General features: G+C 47.8%; 1 protein-coding gene across 1 annotated transcript in view; it reads right to left on the bottom strand.

The window, feature by feature from the left end:
• LOC144829022 (uncharacterized) overlaps nucleotides 1-22,271 on the bottom strand; it is a 384,583-nt gene that overhangs the window by 161,177 nt on the left and 201,135 nt on the right. The window contains exon 11 of the mRNA XM_078687737.1: nucleotides 4,108-4,143. Coding sequence (XP_078543863.1) covers nucleotides 4,108-4,143 — 36 coding nt within the window. The remainder of the gene's footprint in view (nucleotides 1-4,107; nucleotides 4,144-22,271) is intronic.

Raw genomic sequence — 22,271 nt, 5'->3', positions numbered from 1 at the left:
TTGGGGACGAAGGTTTTCTGGGTGCGACCACGACTTTGAGAGGTGAGTTGGGAAGTTAGGGGTTGGTTAGGCACCGTCAGTTTGGGCACACAAGACCGTGGGCGTCTGGTGTAGGGGTGCCTTTTGGGGTCAGATCTTACCAGCTCCTGGTCACGGTTGGGGGAACCTTCCGGATTTAGGCTGCAGGCGTCGGCTGGAGGCAGGTCAGGGTTCACCGGATCGTGGGTCAGGCTCGCAGGGGTGACCTCCTCGTGGTGTTTGCCCACTCGAGCACAGGCCGTGGACAGCGGGTGCAGAGTGGGGAGGCTTGGCACCTCGTTCCAGGACGTGCATTGTTTTGGTCCCCCGAGAGCAACAGGTTCTCGACCCAGGGGTCCAGAAACGTCTGGTGGTGGCAGCTGGCAAGCAGCCACTCAGCCAGGACACTAGAGTTCGGTTGTTTTTCAGGGGGTATCTCTAAGATGCCCTCTGAGTGCATTTTTTTATTAAATCCCACACTGGCATCAGTGTGGGTTTAATGTGCTGGTAAGTTAGATACCAAACTTCCTAGTTTTCAGTTAAGCCATTATGGTGCTGGAGAGTTTGCGATGACCTACTCCCAAGCACCATATACTCTTAATGGGATTTCTGAACTTAGAATGTCTAAGAATTGGCTTCGACACTGCAAGGGTACAGGGCTCACGCACCTGTACCCTCACCACTGGTATAGTGCACCCAGCTAGAGGGGCGGCTGACCTTTGCCAAGGCAGTGCGTTGTAGGCATGGCACCCAAAACATGCAAATAATCAGAGAGGGGGGGAGAAAGAAGAAACTGCGATCCATTGAGTTTCCTTTGTTTCAATATCTAGCGAATCATGTATGGAATGGATCACTTGTCCTGCATAACCTGGGTTTGCAATTCTCGTGTTGCTACATCCCAATAAAAAACCCTCATTCACGTGTGAAAGATGGAAATGGCGGTATAGCTTGATTCTCCGCCTTCTATTCACGTGATTGCATCATCATAGGGTTAGTGGTTGTGCATCCTCCACCCGGAGGTGTATCCCTGGTTATAACAGTAGTGATCAGTGATTTTGTAGGGGTCACAAGTGAAAATTCTTAAAAAATACACGTATATCCAGGAATTGTTTTTAATGAATCTGGATTCGAGATATTGGTTAAAAACTGTAATGGTGCATCTGGAGATTGTTTTAGGAATCTCATGCACTCCAAAGGTTGTTAAAAATGGTCGACATGTTTCAGCCCTTGCGTTGCCTATGTAGGTCAGTGGGGCTTTCTTCAGGACCAAATGTGAATTTTGAGTGAAGACAGACAGTGGGTGTCTTTAAGTGCGTTTTCCCCTAAAAAAAGATTTTCTTCTTAAGGAAAAGTGAGGAATAGATATATTAATCTGCATCCTGGTCAGGTCCTACGGTACCTTAATGATTATTGTTCATTGCCTCAGCGGGCTTCCAGTGAGTCTGGAGGCCTCCTTCGGCCTCGTGAAAGCACGACTTGTGCTGACTCTGCTGCTCTGGGCCCGGGTGGTGGAACCACTATCAACTTTGTGGTTAAATGGTCTCGATGATCAAGGGACCAACCACGTGATATTGGTGAACCAGATGATAGGACTGATCACTAAGTTTATTTTGATGGTTATCCACTCTTGAGCTATTGTGATTGAGTAAATTGGCACTGTATGTACGTGATTCCATGCACATAGACCCATTGTAACACTGTACTCTACTTATAGGCTATCTAGGGTGACTAGGGCACTAACTCACAAGCTTTATTAGAGTTCAGGATAGCTAGCCACATGTCGTGTTGCTTTAGACCTCCTGTGTTTCTTTTTGTGTATCATCTACTGTAGGAGTAGTCAAGTTTTGAAACTTTGAGACTAGATTCTGCCTATTCTGCTATCTTTAGCTGAATGCTGCTACCTTGTGCCCCCTAAAACGCCCCCTCAATACAGTATTTAGGGGGCAGCCCTGAACCCAGAAGGCAGATTCCTGCAATCTACGAAGGACGACGCACAGCAGAGGAGACTACAGAGAACGAGTTGGCCTCATCCCTACCAGCTCGTCTACAGTTTCCAGAGATCATGCGCCAAAAGTTGACTTGTACTGTATCCAGCGACCTCCAGAACCCCTGGGAGGACTGACTGACTTCAACAAAGATTATCTCCTGTGAACAGCAGCTCTGTTCAAAGAATCTCTGAAGAAAGACTCTGAGCCTACTGGAGACAAAGTAAAACGACACCTGGAACCACCAGTCACTTACGGCCAGAGTCTGAGTGGCCCACGGTCCCAGTGAGGCCCCCAGCGCTCCAGATTCCAGTTCCACTGTGGGTTACCCCTCCAGAACTCCCAGACGTCACCTGCAGCCTCTGCGCAGAGATCCCCAACCGCAAGTTGCCAAGTAAGCGGAACTCAGACCTCAAAAAGCATGCCTACATCCAGCCGCCCTGGAGAAGAGCATCTGAGGTGCACCTATGTCCCGGAGCCCTCCAACTAACCTGCCCAACTGTTCGTTCCTCCCGCAACACTTCCTGGACAGAGCCTGCAGCCAAAATCCAAAACCGGCAACGCCCATTGAAAACAGAGCATCTGCCACCAAATCAGCACTCTGCACCCGGCCGCCCCAGTGCTGCTGTGGGTGCACCTTGTGAGCTAATCGGATTCCCATTTGCCCTGAGCTTAACCCTAGGAGCTTTGCTCCCTGAACCCTGTGGTTTGCCGAAGAGCAGTCACCACCGACGGCCCCTGGCCCCATAGGGCTTATGGGGCCACCCTAGTGCCCCATAGGCCCTATGTGCAGCTGAGGGTGCTTTTTGAATGCATTCTTTACTCTGGGGGAACCCTTGTTCTAACCCAAGAAACTCAACCCCAAAGACCAATTGCTTACCTGCAAAATATTTACCTAATTTTTCTTTATAGAATTGCATTGACTGAAAAAGTTTTCTATGTGTGGAGTTGTGTGTTCTATGGAAACCTAAGCAACTGTGTTTCAATGAAAAACTGTTTTGCTTACCTTTGGCTAGGGAAATGCCCCAGTGTGACATCTAGGCATATCACATTGAGTAAAAAAAGGAATCTGAAAAGTACTCTAAAAAGCTATCAAAAGTAATTTAAACTGTATTTAAATAATGTGAAAAGCTGTAATAAAAGTCATTCTCACCCAACTTGCTTGTTGATCAATCTGTCTATGAAAGTACAATTCTATTTACCTGTACAAAGTCTTGCCTGGTTCTAAGAACAAAATACATTTCTTGCCTGGGTGTGTACGATAAATGCTTAACACTACTCTCTTTTTGGTAGTGTGGGATCAGAGGGTAAAGTATTATCTATTTTTACCTATGTAAGCCTTTGGGGATCCATATGGACTCTGTGCACAATATGCCTTACTTTGGTATAGTATATTCAGAGCCAGCTTCCTACCATGCTGTGTCGGAGATGGTTGAATACGGGGCGTCAGAACTATTGCATGCCTGGCATCCCTCTTGCGGGGTAAAAGAAGGTCTTTCTATAGAGTTGCTTACAGTATAGTTCTTTTGTCACTCTGCTTTCCCGAATGGTTCAATTAGAGCCACAGCTTAACAGAGTAGATAACTGTGGAAGGAGGTAGACTAGACTGTAGTTGTAAAGTTGAAAGATTTAAGGGGTTTGGTGTGAGGAAACTAAGATTGTTAGAGATTAACTACTGAGAAAATCCATGTTATTCCACCCAATCTGGATAAAAACAATTAGAACCATACACGTATACATCTTATTTGTGAATTTTCTGATTACATGAAGTTGGTGAAACGACTGAAATTGTTTTGTAGCCTATTCGGAGAAGGGTTTAAATAAGAGCAATTTGAACCAAACACGTATAAATCTTATATGGGAGTTCTTTTTTATATTACATGACACTAGTTAAACCACTGAAATAGTTCTGTGCCAGGGCTAAAAATAAGCTTTTTTGAACACTGGAAACTCATTGTAAGCCAACACAGAATGAAACATTTTATACGTCGAAGGAAAAACAAACATACGCTGAACTTCTTATAAGAAAAAATTTGAATTTAACTTAAATTCAATTATTGCTTACAACACTTAAAAGTTAGGAAAGGGATAAATGGGTACATACCAGAGACTGGAGAGCTTTAGTTTTTAATGTTTCATTCTAAAAAGAAAATAATGTTCTGTGAAAAGCAAAATTATCCAAAACATTTTTGGTAATACAATTACTAAATGCAAAACATGTTTTACTACTATGCAATTTAAATTCAATGACCATCCATACACTAAATGCACAGAGAATCACTCGCTGATTAACTAATGCAGGACAGCAAAAAATAAAGAGGCAACACTACCCCAAAAAATTATTTTGGTAAACCATTATCTGCCATTTGCATCAAATAACTATGGTGAGCAGTTTTTCACTTTGACAAATTCAAACATGTATTTTTTTTGTCCACTGTATTTCTAAAGCAGCAAAAATGTTTTACCCTTTAAGTATCTAGTGTTGGGTTCAGATGTATGCAAGATGTTTTTCTTTGAAGTCTTTTCCAGTCATGATGTCAAGTGACTCCTTTCAGTGAGTGCGCGCATTGGCATCGACTCCATTTGTTAGATTGTTTTCCCGCAAGAGGGTGAGACTAGAGTAAGTGAGTATAGGAAAGATGTCCATACATAGATAATGTAAATAATGAGAACTGCAACAACTACAGGTGACTCTAGGAGGTGGGTGGGCGCATGTGAATCTACAGCTCTACATGCCAAGAACAGGTGCTTACTGGATAAGTAAAAATCAGTTCGAGGCGTGTGTGCTGTACATACACATGCTTTGCATAGACTATAGCAGTTTTCTTCCAAAGCGGTGGCTACGCAGTAGATGTTGCAGTTATTTGAAAAGGTGTCTTTAGCTCTGCTTGCCCTACATTGGCTTATTGGTGTACTAGTACATCCACACAATGTGCAAATGTGTGTGGTGTAGGCAATGTTGCTGTTTTACAAATGTCAGCTGAAGGAATGTTACCTAAAAAGGCCATAGATGCCCCTATTCTGCAGGTGGAATGCGCTCTAGGAGGTATAGAGTTTTTAGCTTTTGCGTAGCAAGTTTGAATACACTTAATAATCCATCTTGAAATGGTAGATTTAGAGATAGGATTGCCTTTGTAAGGTGGTGCAAATTAAACGAACAGTTGCTTTGATTTACAAAAATCTTGTCCTTTCAATACAGTACAATGAAGCTCTTCTGATATCCAGTGTATGAAGAGCCTGTTCTGCTACTGAATCAGGTTGAGGAAAGAACACAGGTAACTCAACTGATTGGTTGATATGAAAAGCGGAAACTACTTTGGAAAAGAATCTAGGATTGGTGCGAAGAACTATCCTATCTTTATGTATTTGAAAGAAGGGTTCTTCTATGCCTGTAGCTCACCAACTCTTCTTAATGAAGGTATTGCAATGAGGAAGGCAACCTTCCATGAAAGAAACTGTAAAGGACAAGTGTGCCATGGTTTAAAGCAGTGGTATTCAAACTGTGAGGCGCACCCCCCTGGGGGTCCGTGGCTGCATTCCCGGGGAGGGCGGGCGCCAATGAGTCTTCAACTATTTGCTATTTGTGTCACAGTGTGTCTAGCGCTTTGCTGGGGAGAACCTAGTTTCAAGTTACAACAACAGTCTCCTCCCCCATTATAACCGGAGTGGCAGTGTATGTGTCCTTTAGTGCTGCCCCCAGGCAGGGGAGGCACAACGTGCAACAGTCCTAGAGTAGAGTGCCACTCGGAGGCACCATCCCTCTGTGTGTGACATTGCCGCCAGCCGCTAAAGAACCCCCCTTGCAAGGCAGCTTAAACGAAGTTGCCTTGCTAACAACGTGCTCTATGTCGAAGTGTGTGGGCTGATCGTGACGAGTGCTTGAAGAGAGCCCACTCCTGCACGCACAATACTGGTATGTGAGCTCGAAGGGCTTCAGCCCCCCCACCCTTGTCCTGTGAGACAGCTTCCCGGGCACACACACAGCCCCACCCCAGTAATTCACAGATCTTTAAAAGACCATTGGCTTGTTAATGAGGCTTCATTGTTTTTTCACCCCTTCGTAGAGCCCCTGTATCTCCACTCTGCCTACAGCTGGAAGAGTCCCAGTGTTTTTGCACTATGCTCCTCGCAGAGCGGGAGAAATTAACGAGTTCACAGTCTCTTTGAGGCCACGATGAAACAGCACCAAATTCCATGGAAAAAGCAATCCTGGTGGTGAACTACTAAAGTCCACATATTACCAATATTTAAAGCATTGCTGCCTCAGCCCTGCGCGGGGATACTCAATGGCCATATGACTAATCGGTGCATCAGTACGCGGCTTGCTCTGTGTTTATGTTGAGATTGTGTGATCTAATAGTGACATGGGGATTTCGGTGTTCTCATCATAATCAAGCTAATGTATTTGCTATGCCCTGATGTATGATGCAGGTATTTTCTGATATCATAACTGTCAGGATAACGAGTATCATGTCAGTAATTGCATGATGTGCACAGTATTTCTAATCTATGTCGTTTTGGACTATGATCCATATACACACACACACACACACACACACACACACACACACACACACACACACACAGACACAATATGACAAATGTTTATATAATCAGATTAGTAGATACGATTAGTACAGCAGGTGCTGTGGCACCAGGTCCCAGTGGTATAAAGGGCCAGCGAAAGCCCATGTCTGCTTTACTATTCGTACTATTAGATTATTATTACAGTAGGGTCCAGTGGCCACTTGTTTTGGCAGAGTTGCTTTGGGCCTCTAAGTAATGATCTAAGGTTGGGAAAATTGTAGCAGAGGAAACACCTTTCTGGGGGCATCAGAGAGAAGACCGCGACTAGGATGGGACAAAATGAGAGCTGATGTTTTTAACGAAGGGCAGAGAAGACACCGTACTTGGCGAGGCAGTACTATCACTGGTGAAGTAGGTGCAGCAGCACCAGGGTCCACTGGTCTAAGAGGCCCACTGTATTACAGTTATGTCTTTTTAAAAATAAAAAAGGTGTATGAGCTAATTTACCTTGCTAGCATTAGAACCACAGGCACCTTTGCTGCAAAAAGGGGGGAAAGACACAGGAGCTCATGTTTTTCTGGGGGAGGAAATGTGGCCTTATTATGAGAGATGTTCAATTTGGAACACGGGAACTAGGTTTAAGTCCCAGCTTTTGCTAAACATCCCGTGATTCTTGGTGAATCACTTAATTTTTCTAAGTCTTACAAAATCTCACCTTGGGTAATGTAATTGGAGTATATTTCTTGCTGCTCAGGGCCATGGTTATCATTACTATAGCAGGTGCAGTTGCATTGATCTGAGTAGTGTGATAGGATCACAGACACCAAATTATGGGGAGCAGAGCTTTTCTTTGTTAATTCAGGTTTTTGCTTAATGAAATTGCTTTTTTGTAAGTCTTACAGTTATTGTGGAATATATGGCATAGAAAACCCCTCCAAGATATGATCTCATAAGCTCCGCCCCCTGTGCTCAACCCTGCCCCTTCCTTAATCATTGTCATAAAGGTTTTGAGTGGGGCCCTGGGGTCAAAATGTTTTATTTTGGGGGCATAGAGCAAAAAAGTTTGAAGACCTCTGGTTTAAAGGGTGGACCCATAAGTCTTGGAAGTACAACGTTAGGATTCCATACTGGTGCTGGAGGGATTCCTGGTGGTATTACTCTTAAGTCCTTCATAAAGACTATAATGACATGAACTTTAAATAAAGATAAATGCTGTCTGTTCTGCCAATATGCAGCTACTGCTGCAAGATGCAAACAAATAGATGTGTAAGCTTGCCCACATTGCTGTGCAGAAGCTAACAGATAATGTTCTTAACAGAAGCATTTAGGGGAATAATGTTGTTACAGTAGATGACAAATGGTTTTGACTTTGCTGCATAGCAAGCTCTGGTGGTAGGTTCTTGCTTCTCAGAATAGTCTTACAGTATGGTGGTAAATTTAACCCCTTTCCTGCGGTCGCGATTTTGCGGCAGTTCCGCAAAATGGGCAGGCCCCGTCGGCTGTTGGCAGACGGCAGCACTAGCGAGGTACTGCTCCCGGAGGTGAAGTTTGGGCATTATGCATGTGTGTGAGAAAGTGCCATCTTACTTGCATTGGTATGCCCCCACTTTTTTCTGAACTGCTGATGGGCTTTGACTGAGTGCCCTGGGTTCCTGCCAACCAGGTACCCAGGGCCGGTGTTCCTTCCCTAAAACTAAGTTGCAACTAAAGCCTAATTGCCATCTCTGGCCCCCTGTCAGCCCCTCGTTAATGGTACCCTAGGTACCCAGGGCATTGTGACCAGAGAAGACCCCTGAGGGCTGAAACACTTATTGTGCCACTCTCAGGGGCCCTGTACCCAGACATCCACACCCTGCCTTTACAGGCTGAGTGTCTGAGTACAGAACCAAACAAAGAGTCGACAGGGCCCACATCCCTGTGTGCCATGCCCACAGAACCCACTGCCCTGGCATACCTCAGTCACCCCTCTAGCTGGGTGCCCTATGCCAGAGGTGTGGGCACAGGTGCATAAGCCCTGTACCCCTACAGTACCCAGGGCCATTCCTGGGCACTGTACGTGCAGTGATGCCATTAAGAGTATATGGTGTTGGGAGGTTGTCATTACGAACTCCATAGCACCATAATGGCTACACTGAAGACTGACAAGTTTGGTACCAAACTTCTCAGCACATTAAACCCACACTGATGCCAGTGTGGGATTTAATGTAAAATGCCCCAGAGGGCATCTTAGAAATGCCCCCTGAAAACCTAACCTACAATCCACGTCTGGGCTGAGTGGCTGCAGAGGCTGCCACACAGCAGACATGTTGCTGGACCCCTGGGGAGGAGAGCCCCCGCTGTCCTGGGCCTGCAACAATGCACATCCTGGGCGAGGTGCTAAGTCTCCTACCCCAGGATGGACAGGGGAAGCTTCAAAGGCATGCCGCCTCTGTGAGCTTCCCCAGACCATTTGCTGTACCCAGCAACCAGCCCCCCCGTTCTAACCCCCACTCTAGCATGAAGACTGGCAGGAAAAACCACGTCAGGAAGGGGTGTGTGCCAACCCTTGCCAACTCCACCCCTCAGGTGGAGGAGGCGAGGTGAAGCACGACCCCGGGCTCCGGCCATCTTGTATATGGGGGCCCTGTCCAAACCCAGCTAGGCTCCTGCCCCCCTCCCACAGGAGTGGAGCAGGCTAGGGGCGTACTCACCCCAGGACAGGGACCCATTGGTCCCTGTCCTTGCCCTACCTGTAATGCCCCTAAATTTAGTATTTAGGGGCTCCCTGAACTTTCCTTCCACAGATGCAGATATCAAAAAGAAGACCAAGAAGAAGAAAACCCGCCGCGCAGCTGCTAACAGGACAACAACAACTGACTTGGCCCCAGCCCTACCGGCCTGTTGATCCTGGAACCTGCTCCGGTCTAATCCCGGCAACCTCCGCGGACAGCAACCTTGGGACACCCAGAGGACATGCCTGCATTGACCCTCTAGAAGATTGAGACTCCCATCAGCAGCTGACGCCTGCAGACTCAGAACCAGGTGCCACCCCAACCGCGACTAGCCGAGGGTAAGCTTTTCCGACCACCAAAGACACCCCTGCACCCGGCGCCCCGTGGCCCCCTGTGCCTCCCTTTGGGGTACCTACCTGTGCTCCAGCATCCCAACTTACCTCTCGAAGTGCTGGTCGCCCCTGGAGAGTCTCCGTCCCTGAGCCTGCAGCCTTTGTTCCCTCTTCAAGTTCCTCATTGGACAACATTGAGCGCCCGACAGCTCAAAAGCACCCTGCACCCAGCCGCCCGAGTGCCGCTGGCTGTGAACCCTTTGTCCTATCCTACTTCCCCCCCTTGCCCTGAGCAAGTGACCAGGAGCCCAGCTCCTAGAGCCGCGTGGCCTGCTAGCCAGCAGCCACCAACCGAAGGCCCCCTTTCCCTCATTGGATATCATTGGGCCTACCTAACTCTGTACCCGGCCGCCCCTGTGCCGCTGGGACTGAACTAACTGTACTCACATGACCCTGGGGGACCCCGGAGTCTATACTCAGAACCTTAACTTCACCAACCAAGTACTCACATGGAAACCAGTAACTCACTTACCTGCCATTGGATAACATTGACCCATTTTCGACTCGAAAATTTTCTAAGTGTGAAGTTTTGAAAACTGAAAATATTCCTATAAAATCAGCCAAAGTTCGAATTCCAAAGTACTCACCTGTGATCAGGGGAGAAGTCAGTACTGTACTTTTCAGCTCAGTACTGAACTGCAAAAGTAATCCCTAGCCGGTTTACCAGTAATCTGTATTTTCTCCATAGGAACCCATTGTCTGCTTTTCTATGAAATTTCTACTTCTGAAAACTGCAAATATTCTTTAAAAATCGTACGAAATACTGAAACGAAAATACCTACCTGAAAAGTGTGAACTTTTAAAACCGCTTTATATTCATGAAAATTCATCACAGTAACTAAAACGTTTTTGCTAATCTGGTTTCAGCTTAGACCCCAGGACTGAATCTAAGATCTGGTCCTGGAACTACCAAAGTAATCCATAAAGTAATCAACTGTACTTACCTGTGAAAAACCCATTGAGCTCAATGCTAGAGTGTGTTTCAGAACTGTGTTGCTTACTATCTATTCTGTAATTATTGTGGGCACAAACTTCATTGATCCTTTGCAAAGTATTTACACGCGAGTACTCATAACTTGAAAGGAAAATGCTACTTACCAGTATGCATCTGTCCTTGGCATGTAGGGCTGCTGAAATTCATATCTTAGCATAGATCGCCGCCTAGTGTTGGGTCCGGATGTTTGCACCCTGTTGTCTTGGAAGAGTCTTCCAAGTATCACGAGATAGGTGACTTCTCCCCTGGACTACAGTGCACATGGGCATCTTCAGATTGTTTTTCGCCATTGTGGCAAAGATGGAGTATAGAAAAGTAAGAGATGACCATGTAAATGTATGTTGAGACGGTAACACTGCAGCTGTGACAGGCACCGGGGAGGAGGGTGGGTGATATGAAGGTCAGCAGCCCTACATGCCAAGAACAGATGCATACTAGTAAGTAGCATTTTCCGTTCGAGGCATGTGGGCAGCTGAATTCATATCTTAGCATAGACTGTATAGCAGTTTCTCCTCTATCGGTGGTTACCTGTACCAGCTGCAGTGGTTTGAAAAAGAGTTTGAAGGACAGCCTGGCCTACAGCAGCTTGTTGCTTAGCTTGCACGTCAACGCAGTAGTGTTTAGTGAAAGTGTGTATGGTAGACCATGTCGCTGCCCTACATATGCCTTGTAAGGGAATATTTCCTAGGAAAGCCATGGATGCCCCCATTTTGCGTATCGAGTGTGCTCTTGGGGGAAATGTTAAAGTGCGCTTTGCTTTTTGATAGCATATTTAAATGTATTTAAAGATCCATCTGGCTATTCCTGTTTTGGAAATGGGATTACCCTTATGTTGTGGTGAAAAGGCAACAATAGTTGCTTTGTCTTTCTGAATGATTTTGTTCTGTCATCGTAATATAGCAGAGCTCTTTTAACGTCTGTGTGTAGAGCTCTTTCAGCTACTGATTGCGGGGTTGGAAAGAAAACTGGCAATTCTATGGACCGATTGGTGTGAAAAGTGGAGATAACTTTTGGAATAAATTTAGGGTTTGTACGGAGTACTACCTTATTGTGGTGTATTTGCATGAAAGGTTCCCGAATGGTTAGTGCCTGTAGCTCACTTACTCTCCTGAGGGAGGTAATGGCAATTAAAAAGGCCACCTTCCATGTTAAGAATTGTAGTTCACATGAATGAAGTGGTTCAAAGGGAAGTCCCATGAGTCTGGTAAGTACTATGAACATAAGTTACTTACCTGTAAACTGTGGTTCTCCAGTATTGGTGTCTTTCATAGATTCACATGCTTGAATATTCCCCGTCTAAGTGAGAGTCCCATGGTACATAAAATAGCAGTAAAATATGTATATATATATATATATATGAAAAAATTACATAATCATACATATAAATATAGATCAATTAGATATAAAGATATCATACAGTTAAGAAAGTACCATAGAACAGAATAGGCCCATAGCAGCCAAAGGGAGAATTCACTTTAGTAACTTATCAGTGTTGTTTTAATGGTCCACATTTCAGCCAATCAGGCTGCAGCACCCTCTAGAACCTTCTCCTCAGAAGCTCAAGTCCTCAGATTTTCGTAGCACAAAGTGACCAAGAGTGCATGAGGAGAAGAGAGCCTCTGAGGGGAGGAAGGGTGGGTCGCATGTGAATCTATGAAAGACACGAATACTGGAGAACCACAGTTTACAGGTAAGTAACGAATAGTTTTCTTACCTGTCGGTGTAGTTTTGCAGCTTGAAGATCTTTCTGGATTCACTATGCTGTGCATTATTCCGCGGTCTTGTGGTTGGGTCCGGATTCGTAGTCTTTTCTTTGTTTTTTGTTTGTTTTTGTAGCCCAGGTGGGCGTCGGCGTCACACCTCCTTGGGTGCATTTCCGGTGACGTCTGCATGCTTCCTGCGAAAGCTCCCACTCTTGGGCGCCATCTTCGGGTTCTTTTTTTCCGTGTTTCTTTCGTTTCCGAAGTAATGGCAATGTTCTATTTAGGTGATATTTTACCGCTTTGTACTTTTAAAGTCCTTTTTTTTTTTTTTTTTTTAACTACCTCTTCCCTCTCCAGCCTCATCTTTCTGGCGGAGGTGGGTGGGTTCGCTAGTGAATCCAGAAAGATCTTCAAGCTGCAAAACTACACCGGCAGGTAAGAAAACTATTCGTTTTGCAGCGTGAATCTTTCTGGATTCACTATGCTGTGCATAGATTTTGTAGCAGTTTCTCATCTCTGTGGTGGCTGGGTGGAAGATGAGCGTTGGTTATTGAATAAGTGCTGGAGCACCTTTTGTCCGACTTGTGCTTCCTTGTTCATCTGTATATCCACACAGTAGTGCTTCGTGAACGTGTGCACCGAAGCCCATGGTGCCGCAAGGCATATGTCTTGTATGGGTGTGTTAGCCAGGAAGGCTATTGTAGCACCCTTTTTCCTAGTGGAGTGGGCACGTGTCCCCTCTGCTAGTTCTTGTCCTGCACGTTTGTGGCAGAGTTGAATTGTTTGTGCGATCCATCGTGCAATAGTCTCTTTGGTTACTACCTTGCCCATGAAACTGTTGGCGAATGACACAAAGAACTGTTTTGTTTTCCTGTGTCCCTTCCTCCTCTCAATGTAGTGCATGACTGCCCTTCTGGCGTCTAGGGTGTGCAGGGCTCGCTCTGCGCTAGTGGTTGGTTTTTGGAAAAAACTCGGTATCTGTATAGACTGGTTCTTGTGGAATTTGGACAACACCTTCGGCATGAAGTGTGGGTCAGTCCTCATCACAACCCTATCATTGTGTATTTGTATGTAGGGTTCTTGTAGCGTCAGCGCTTGAAGCTCGCTTACTCTGCGTAAGGACGTTATTCCAACCAGGAAAGCTGTTTTCATAGTTCGCATCTTTAGGGAGGCCTTGTGAAGTGGTTCAAAGGGCTCTTTCATGAGTTCCGTTAGGACTATGTTCAAGTTCCATGCAGGTGGCGGCACCCGCTTGGGTGGTGCGATCCTTTTTGCTCCTTCCAGGAATCTCTTCACCACCTGTGATGTGAAGAAACTCGCGCACGTTTCTCCCCTTGTGTAGGCGACTATCGCTGCCAAGTGAACTCTTAAAGAGGATGAGCTAAGGTTCTTCTCCAGCAAGTGCGTCAGGTACTTTAGCACTGTGGAGTCCTTCATTTTATTGTGAAGTCCTTCTTTTCTGCACCACATTGTGAATCTTTTCCATTTCGCAACTTCCAAGTGCTGGGCCTTCGTGCCTCCCGAAGGACCCTCAGGGTGCTTTCCGGCAGTCTCAAATGTGCGAACTCTATGTCCTCAGGAGCCACGCTACTAGGCTCAGGCTCTCTGGCTCTGGGTGTAGCACCTCTCCGTTCTACATGGAGAGTAGGTGTTTCCTCTTGCCGAATCTGTGGGGTGCACACTGTCATCTCCATGATCTGCGAGTACCATGTCTGCCTGGCCCACTGTGGCGCGACCAGTATCAGGGTCATGTTGCTCGCTCTGCACTTGCTCAGCACTCTGTGCATCAGTGGTATCGGGGGAAGGCGTAAGCAAATGTCCTTGACCAATCTATCCATAGGGCATTCCCCAGGGACCCCTCCTCGGGCTGTCTGGATGCGAAGTTTTGGCATTTTGCATTCCGGCGTGTGGCAAACAGGTCCACTGATGGTGTTCCCCCAACAGCCACCTTGTCTCTTGAGCATTGAGCTCCCACTCGTGGGATGCCGATGTCTGTCTGCTGAGCCAGTCTGCCTGTATGTTGTCCTTCCCTGGTAGGTGTATGGCTAGCAGGTCTATCTTGAGAGGGATGGCCCATCTCCATATCTCCTGCGCCAGCGTTGAAAGCGGGGCTGACTGTGTGCCACCCTGCTTGTTGATGTAGAACATCGCGGTGGTGTTGTCTGTTTGTAGCAACACCTTGTGCTTGTACAGTCTTGTTTAGAAAGCTTTCAGTGCAAGGAAGATGGTCTTCAATTCTAGGTAATTGAGGTGCTTTGTCTCATCTGCTGACGTCCACAGTCCCCTCACCTTGAGCTCCTCCATGTGAGCGCCCCATCCCTTCAGGGATGCGTCTGTGGTGATGGTCACTGTTGGCGTTGGGGGCGTTCGAGGCTTTCCCCTTATGTTCTCCATGGCCCACCATGTCATCTCCTTCTGCACTGCGTGCGTTACAACCACTAGATCCTCCCAACTGCCTGTAGCTTGTGACCATTGCTCCTGTAGCCATTCTTGAATGGGTCTCATGTGGAGACGTACATTTGGTACCAGGTGGATGCATGATGCCATCATCCCCATGATCTTGCTCGCAGTCCTCACTGTCCGAGCTTGTCCCTTCCGGTAGAGGCGAGTTTCCTTCACCAGCGCCCTCGCCCTCTTCTCGCTGGGGAACACCTTGCCCTGTAAGGTGTTGATCTGTGCTCCCAGGAAGATCTTCACTTGTTCCGGCTCCATTGATGATTTCTTCCAATGGATGGAGAACCCCAGGCTTATGAGCGTGCTCATCACTGTATGTGCGTGCTGCTTGCATTTCTGGTATGAGTTTGCGTTCACCAGCCAGTCGTCCAGGTAGGGGTATACGTGTATTCCCTGCCTTCGTAGGTGCGCTGCGACTGCTGCGAGGCACTTTGTGAAGACCCTTGGTGCTGATTTTAGCCCGAAGGCTAGTGTCGTGAACTGGTAGTGGCTTTCTCCGATGGTGAACCTGAGCATATGCTTGTGCTTTCTGTTCATTGGGATGTGCAGGTAGGCGTCCTTGAGGTCTATCGTGACCATCAAGTCCCCGATCTGCAATTGCGGGAGCACCTCTTGCAGGGAGGTCATTTTGAATTTTGCGTTCTTATGAATTTGTTCAGGAACCTTAGGTCCAGAATGGGTCTCATTGTCTCGTCTACTTTTGGTACCAGGAAGTACGTTGAGTATATTCCTTTGTTTCTTTCCTTGAAGGGTACCCGTTCTATGGCCTGCTTCCGCAGGAGTTCCTTTGCTTCTTCCTGAAGACGCTCTAGCTGTTTGCTTGCTAGTGGTTTTCTTTTTGGTTTTCTGCTTGTTGGCCTCCCGTCCAACTCTATGCAGTATCCGAATTGGATGATGTTGAGGATCCATTTGTCTGATGTGATTTCTCTCCATTCTTGGAGGTAAAATCTTAATCTTCCTCCCACTGGTGTTATGTGGTCGTACATGTCTAGCTTGTCTTGACCCCTCTGTACGTGCTGCCCCCTGGAATCTTTTCTGTGGGCGGGCACACAGAGTTTTTTTAAGTCACTTAGAGGCGGGCTGCTGTCCCCCTCTTCTATTCTGTCCACCTCCATTTCCTCTCCCTCAAAAGGACTGGCCTCTTTGTTGGTATTGCCAGGACTGCTTCTGCTGACCCTGCGAGTCTGCCTGGTGTTTTTTGTTGGAAAGCCTGGTGTGATGTACCTGGCTGGTTTCCACCTCTTCCGCCAGGCCTCCGTGACGGGGTGCCCCTTTTGTTGCCTCTGAACTGCAATGCTCCCATGGACCTTGCTGTTTCGTTATCCTTTTTTAGTTGACTGAGCTTCTCATCAACTGTTCCGAAAAGCGTATCGCCGTTGAACGGTGTGTTCAGGATGCTAAGTTGCACCTCGGGTTTGAAACCTGAAATCCTGAGCCAGGCGCGTCTTCTTTCAGTGACACCCATCATCATGAGCCTGCTGGAGGTGTCTGCTCCATCCAGGGCCGTCTTGAGGCAAGAATTTGCCGCGTTCTTCCCTTCTTCAACCAGTTTTTCGAACTCTGCCTGGCATCCTGGGGCAGGTCCTTCACCAACTGCCCCAGCTCCTCCATGATCTGGTACATGTGCCGGTTTATCAGGGTGTTGGAATTAGCCATGGGCCAGTGGGTCGCGGCATTCCGTTCGATCCTTCTGCCCACCAGATCCATCCTCTTGCTCTCCTTATCCGGTGGTGGTCCAGAAGTAGTGGGCACGTTAGCCCTCTTTCTTGCTGTGGCCGTGATAATGGAGTCTGCGGAGACCGTGCCCTGAATGTAGGGTGGGTCCTTTGAGGAATGATTGTATTTCTTCTCTGTTCTGGGAGTTACTGCCTTGCATGTTGCAGGTTCCCTGAATGCTTCCTTCCCCTGAGCCAAGACGCTGTCTAGCATTGGTAGGTACTGGCTCCTTGTTTGTGTGGGGAGCAATGTCTCTAGAAGGAAGTCTGCTTTCTGCTTCTCTTCGTCAAGCTAGTTTGAATGCTGCTGCGGCAGACTTTATCACAGAGTTGTAGGCCCCGATGTCGTCCGGCGGCGAGGGCCTCGAGGGATATGTGTCGACCGCCTCCTCTGGGCTGTCGGTGTCGACATCTAGGCAATCCACCTCCTGTAAGTCAGAGGGGGCCGACTCGGCGTCCGTCCTGCTGTCCTCTTCCTCCCCATAGTTGTAACTATAGTAGGGACTCTCGTCATCTTCCTGGTCGTCGACCACCTCGACGTCCGGGTCTTTTTCCTCGGCGACCTCATCTTCCTCCTCGACCACCTCCACCACTGGTGGCTTGGTCTTGAGTGGAATCGGGAAGGTTTTCATCTTTGCGTCAAATTCTTTCTTCCGCTGCAAGATGTTCTCCATTTCGGCCTCGAGGAGCCTTCTCTTTTTCTCCATCTCGGCTGCGTGTTCCGCGTCGGATGGTTCGGCCGCTCTTTTCGCCGGTTGGCTCGGCGCCGTGCTTTTCGGTGCCGGAGGCTTCGACGCCGAACCGGATTTCGGGTCTCTGGTCGGCGCTTTAGGATCCTTCTCCCTCGGCGTCGATCGATCCTTTTCGGGGACGATTTTCGACGACTTTTGCTGTTCAACAGTTCTCGGCGCCGGGGACTCCTTCTCAGAGGATCCGCTGGGCCTGTGAGTAGTCGCGGGCGCCAGGTGTTTTGGCGCCGGCGCTTTCGGGGCCTTGCTCTCGTTTTTTCGAGACTCAGTCTCTCGGGTTCTTGGTGGCCGGAGAGTCTCCTACCTAATCAGAAGTCTTGGTGTAATCGGTCTCTACGACCGTGTAGCTGTCGTCTTCGGCGGCAGCGTTGTCCTCTTCCTCGGAGGACATCCCAAGCTCGTAGAGGGATGGAGTCGGGGCCTTCCCCTGCAGGGCGGCGTGCGGTACCCTCTGTCTCTCTCTCACACGAAGGGTCTTCGGGGCGAAGGCGGAGCAGGCGTTGCAGTCCTCGCTTCTGTGATTTACCGGTAGGCAAAGCTTGCAAACCGGGTGCTGGTCCTTCTGCGCGTACTTGTGGTGGCAGTTACGGCAGAACTTGAACGGCGTGTTCCCCATCATCGAGCGCTCAGGGCCTCCCTGGTCGCGTGTTCGTCGACGTTCGAAGATCTCGATGAATTCTCCTTCTCCTTTGCTGGCTCTTGGTCGATGAAGTCTCCTGGAGTCTTCAGTGGATTTTCCTTTCCAATTTCTGTACTTTCCTTCTTCTTTCTCCAAAAATGTCTGGAGCCCAAACGGGAACGATCCAGACCAGACCGCGGAAAAAAAGAATCTGAAGATGGCGCCCAAGAGTGGGAGCTTCCGCAGGAAGCATGCCGACGTCACCGGAAATGCACCCAAGGAGGTGTGACGCCGACGCCCACCTGGGCTACAAAAAAAACAAAACAAAGAAAAGCCTACGAATCCGGACCCAACCACAAGACCGCGGAATAATGCACAGCATAGTGAATCCAGAAAGATTCACGCTGCAAAACTTATGTTCTTCTCCAGTATTAGGGGTGTCTTTCATAGATTCACATGCTTGAATAAAAATAGAAAGCAGTAAAGCACAACATGAGTCATAAAGGTAGCATAAAACAAAGTACATAACACAATTCAACGTAAAACTGTGCATACCATGACTCAAGAGAAAATACCTTTATGACTGGAGGCGGGAAGCAACAGAGGCTCACCTTATTGGAAAAGATTCCGTAGCACCGCTTGTCCCACAGCCGCATTCGCGGCGTCTCCTGATCCGGGACAGTAGTGCTTCGTAAACATGTGCCTGCTCGACCACGTGGCAGCTCTACAGATGTGGCGTAGAGGCACTCCCGCAAAGAGGGCTCTGGAAGTTGACACCGCCCTTGTGGAGTGAGCTCGAACAGGAGTAGAGAGGCTTTCCAGCCCGTTGGTGGCAAATGGCAGAGGAGATCCACCTGGTGATGGATTGTTTGGTAACTGGCTGTCCTTTGCAGATTGGGCCATAGGCCACGAATAGCTGGTCTGATTTTCGAAAAGGAGCAGTGCGTTGAATGTAGAATTTCAAACAACGGTTTAAGTCCAAAGAATGCAGGGACCGTTCTGCAGGCGACTGAGGGTTAGGGAAAAATGTCTTAAGGATGACCGGTTCATTAAGGTGGAAATCGCTTGGAACCTTAGGAATACATTTTGGATTGGTGCGTACTGTAACCGCTTCTTTAGAAAACTGAAGAAAAGGAGGTTGGATCGTAAATGCTTGAATGTCACTTACTCGCCTGGAGGATGTTAATGCAAGTAGAAGAGCAACTTTCCACGTGAGGAATTTTAAGCCCGCTGAATGGACGGGCTCGAAAGGAGGTAGGAGGAGCTGAGACAGGACCAAATTTAAGCAGGCGGAGGGCAACGAATGGGTGGAAACATCCGAAAAAGGCCCTTGAAAAACTGTTGGATAATCCGAGAGGAGTATAATGATGTGGAACCATCATGACGGAAGTGGGAGAGTGCCGCCAAGAAGACTTTAAGAGTGGAATGAGAAAGTCCTGATTTTGCAAGGGACAGGAAAAACGGCAGAATCTGTTGAGGCTTGGCGGTCATTGGATCCAAGGCTTTAGAGTGGCACCAGACACAGAAACGCTTCCACTTTAGTTGATAGGTCTTAATGGTGGATGGAGCGCGAGCGTGAGCCAGCACTTCTCTGCAATCGGTGTCGATGTTTAGACGTGCAGACTCGTGTTCAGGTTCCAGGCATGTAGCTTGAGATACGCCGGATCTGGATGGCAGATTTGCCCCTGCTTCATAGTCAGGAGGTGAGGCAGAGGATGAAACTGAATTGGAGCGCTCTGAGAAAACAGGAGGAGGTCCGTGAACCATGGGCACCGTGGCCAAGTGAGTGCTATTAGGATAACATGACAGGGTTGCAGCCTCATCCTGTATAACAGGCGTGGAACTAGAGGGAGCGGAGGGAAAGCATAGATGAATTTGTTCTACCAATTGATCGAAAATGCATTTCCGCTCGACTCGCTGTGGGGATGACTACTTGCAAAGCGTTGGCATTTCCTGTTGGTGGCAGTCGCAAAAAGATCCATCTGTGGCTGACCCCACTGACGGAAGATGAACTCCAGAGTTGGTTGGTTGAGTTCCCACTCGTGGTTGTCCGTGAGGGACCTGCTGAGTGAGTCCGCTAGGACATTGGAGACACCCGGCACATGGATCGCTGAGAGATGGACTTGATGGTGAATCGCCCTGTCCCATATTTCTTGTGCTTGTCTTGAGAGCAGAAGAGACCTCGTGCCACCCTGTTTTGTTGAGGTAGTGCATGCTGGTGGTGTCTGTCCGCACCAGCAGCGATTGGCTGTGTACCATGGCTGTCTTGCCCATGTGGGAGCAACCAGGATCATTGTGAGTGACTGTTGCCTTAGTTTGCGTGGTAAACACAATAGAGACCGTTCCCAGATTAAGACCAAGTCATAAAGAGTGAGGTGCCCAGTGATTGTTGGGCATCTCACAAACAGTGATAGACTGGTTGGTGAACTGGCAAGCAATGCAGTCACCACATGGGTAATGGCCTACAGGTTGTTGGTGTCCCCAGAGTGTTAGTTGGGTTTCTCTTTCTTGCGTCATGTTCTTGGTGTGAACAATTTCGTCCTTGATATTACGACTTCTTTTGAACGCAAAGAGTGGTTGTGCCCATTCTTTCTGGCCTGTGTTCAAGATGTGCCATTACTTCCTGATGTTTTGGACTGTGTTTGAGGCTGGGGTGAATGTAGTCACACACACAAGTCTGTCAGTTTTTTCTTTCTGTGTGGTCTCCAAGAGAGATTCACGATGATTATTTCTAGCACGTTTCTTCACTTTGGTGACTTAGAAGTGCATCCCTGTCTCTAGGTGCATGCCCGCCGTCCATCAAATGCGGTTTTTGGAGGGCGAGGACTGGCAGATGAAGCATGACTCCGGGTGGAGTGTGATGCCAGTCTATCACTTTTTGTGAAATGCCCAACAATCACTGGGCACCTCACTCTTTATGACTTGGTCTTAATCTGGGAACGGTCTCTATTGGGTTTACCAGATTTGATTGGAGGCTGACCGTCTTCCAGTACCCTATTGCCTCTCGTTCCCTCCTCAGGCTAATGCCTGAGAAATTTTGTGATTTCGCCTTATTTTGCGTGCCACTAATGGAATCAGTGGGATCGGTGGAAAAGCGTACGCAAATCTGCCTGACCAGTTCATCCATATCGCATTGCCTTGTGACAACGGGTGTGGGAACCTGGCGGCAAAGGACAGGCATTTTGAGTTTTCGCTTGTGGCAAACAAATCTATTTCTGGATGTTCCCACTCTTGGAAGAACGGTTGAAGAACTTGAATCTCCCATTCGTGTACTTGTTGACTGTGTCGGCTCAGTAGATCTGCTAACTGATTGTCTATTCCTGGGAGATGTTCTGCCAGGGGATAAATGTTTTGTGGAATCGCCCACTTCCATATGCGTTGTGCTAGGTGAGACAGCTGCAGAGAGTTTGTCCCTCCCTGTTTTTGGATGTAGTACATGGCTGTCATGTTGTCCGTCCGGATTAACACAGCCTTGTTGTACAAGTATTTCTCAAAGGCTTTCATCGCTAGAAATACTGCTAGTAACTAAGTGGTTTATATGTAGTGTCTTCTGTTTGACTGTCCAGAGACCTTGGACTGTGTATTGAAGGAGATGAGCTCCCCAACCGGTCAGTGATGCGTCTGCTGTTAATACTACTTGTGGAACTGGCTCTTGGAACAGTCGCCCCTTGGAAAGGTTTTGTGGGTTCCACCACTGCCTAGAGCTGTAAGTGCGACTGTCTACCAACACTAGGTCTTTTCATTGTCCTTGAGCCTGGTTCCACTGCTGTGTTAGGCATTCTTGTAAGGGACGGATGCGAAGGCGAGAATGAGGGACGATTAATATGCAGGAGGCCATCATGCCTATAAGCAGCATGAACACTCGAGCTGGTAGAGGGTTGTATCTGAAATTTTAGAATGACAAATTGTATGTTGGCTATCCTGGCTGGATTTGGATATGCCTTCCCCACTGAGGTATTTACTGTTGCTCCCAGATATTGTTGTATGTGGGAAGGTTGCAGTTGTGATTTTGGGTAATTTATAGAAAACCCTAGACTGTGCAGTAGCTGGATTGTCTGTGCGGTATGGCTGGCACATTGAGCGTATGAGTTTGATTTTATGAGCCAATCGTCGAGGTAGGGGAACACATGGATGTGTTGCCTTCTGAGGTGTGCTGCTACTACTGCTAGGCATTTTGTAAAAACCCTTGGTGCTGTAGTTACCCCGAAGGGGAGAACTTTGAATTGATAGTGTTCAGGGCCAGATTGATAATACCGGGCAATCCCCCGGTAGGCTGTATGGGGTGGGGCCGGTTTTTACACTGGGGGCCGGTTTTGTTTTGGTCCGGTCACTCCTGTGTATGCGCTCCGCGTTGCGAGAAAAAAGAAGAAAGCACAACTGCAGGTGCACACTGTCCGTGACCGG

The sequence above is a fragment of the Lissotriton helveticus genome, chromosome 4_1 (genome assembly GCF_964261635.1).
Source record: "Lissotriton helveticus chromosome 4_1, aLisHel1.1, whole genome shotgun sequence".
Classification (NCBI taxonomy): Eukaryota; Metazoa; Chordata; class Amphibia; order Caudata; family Salamandridae; genus Lissotriton; species Lissotriton helveticus.
This window is presented reverse-complemented; position numbering and strand designations above follow the sequence as displayed.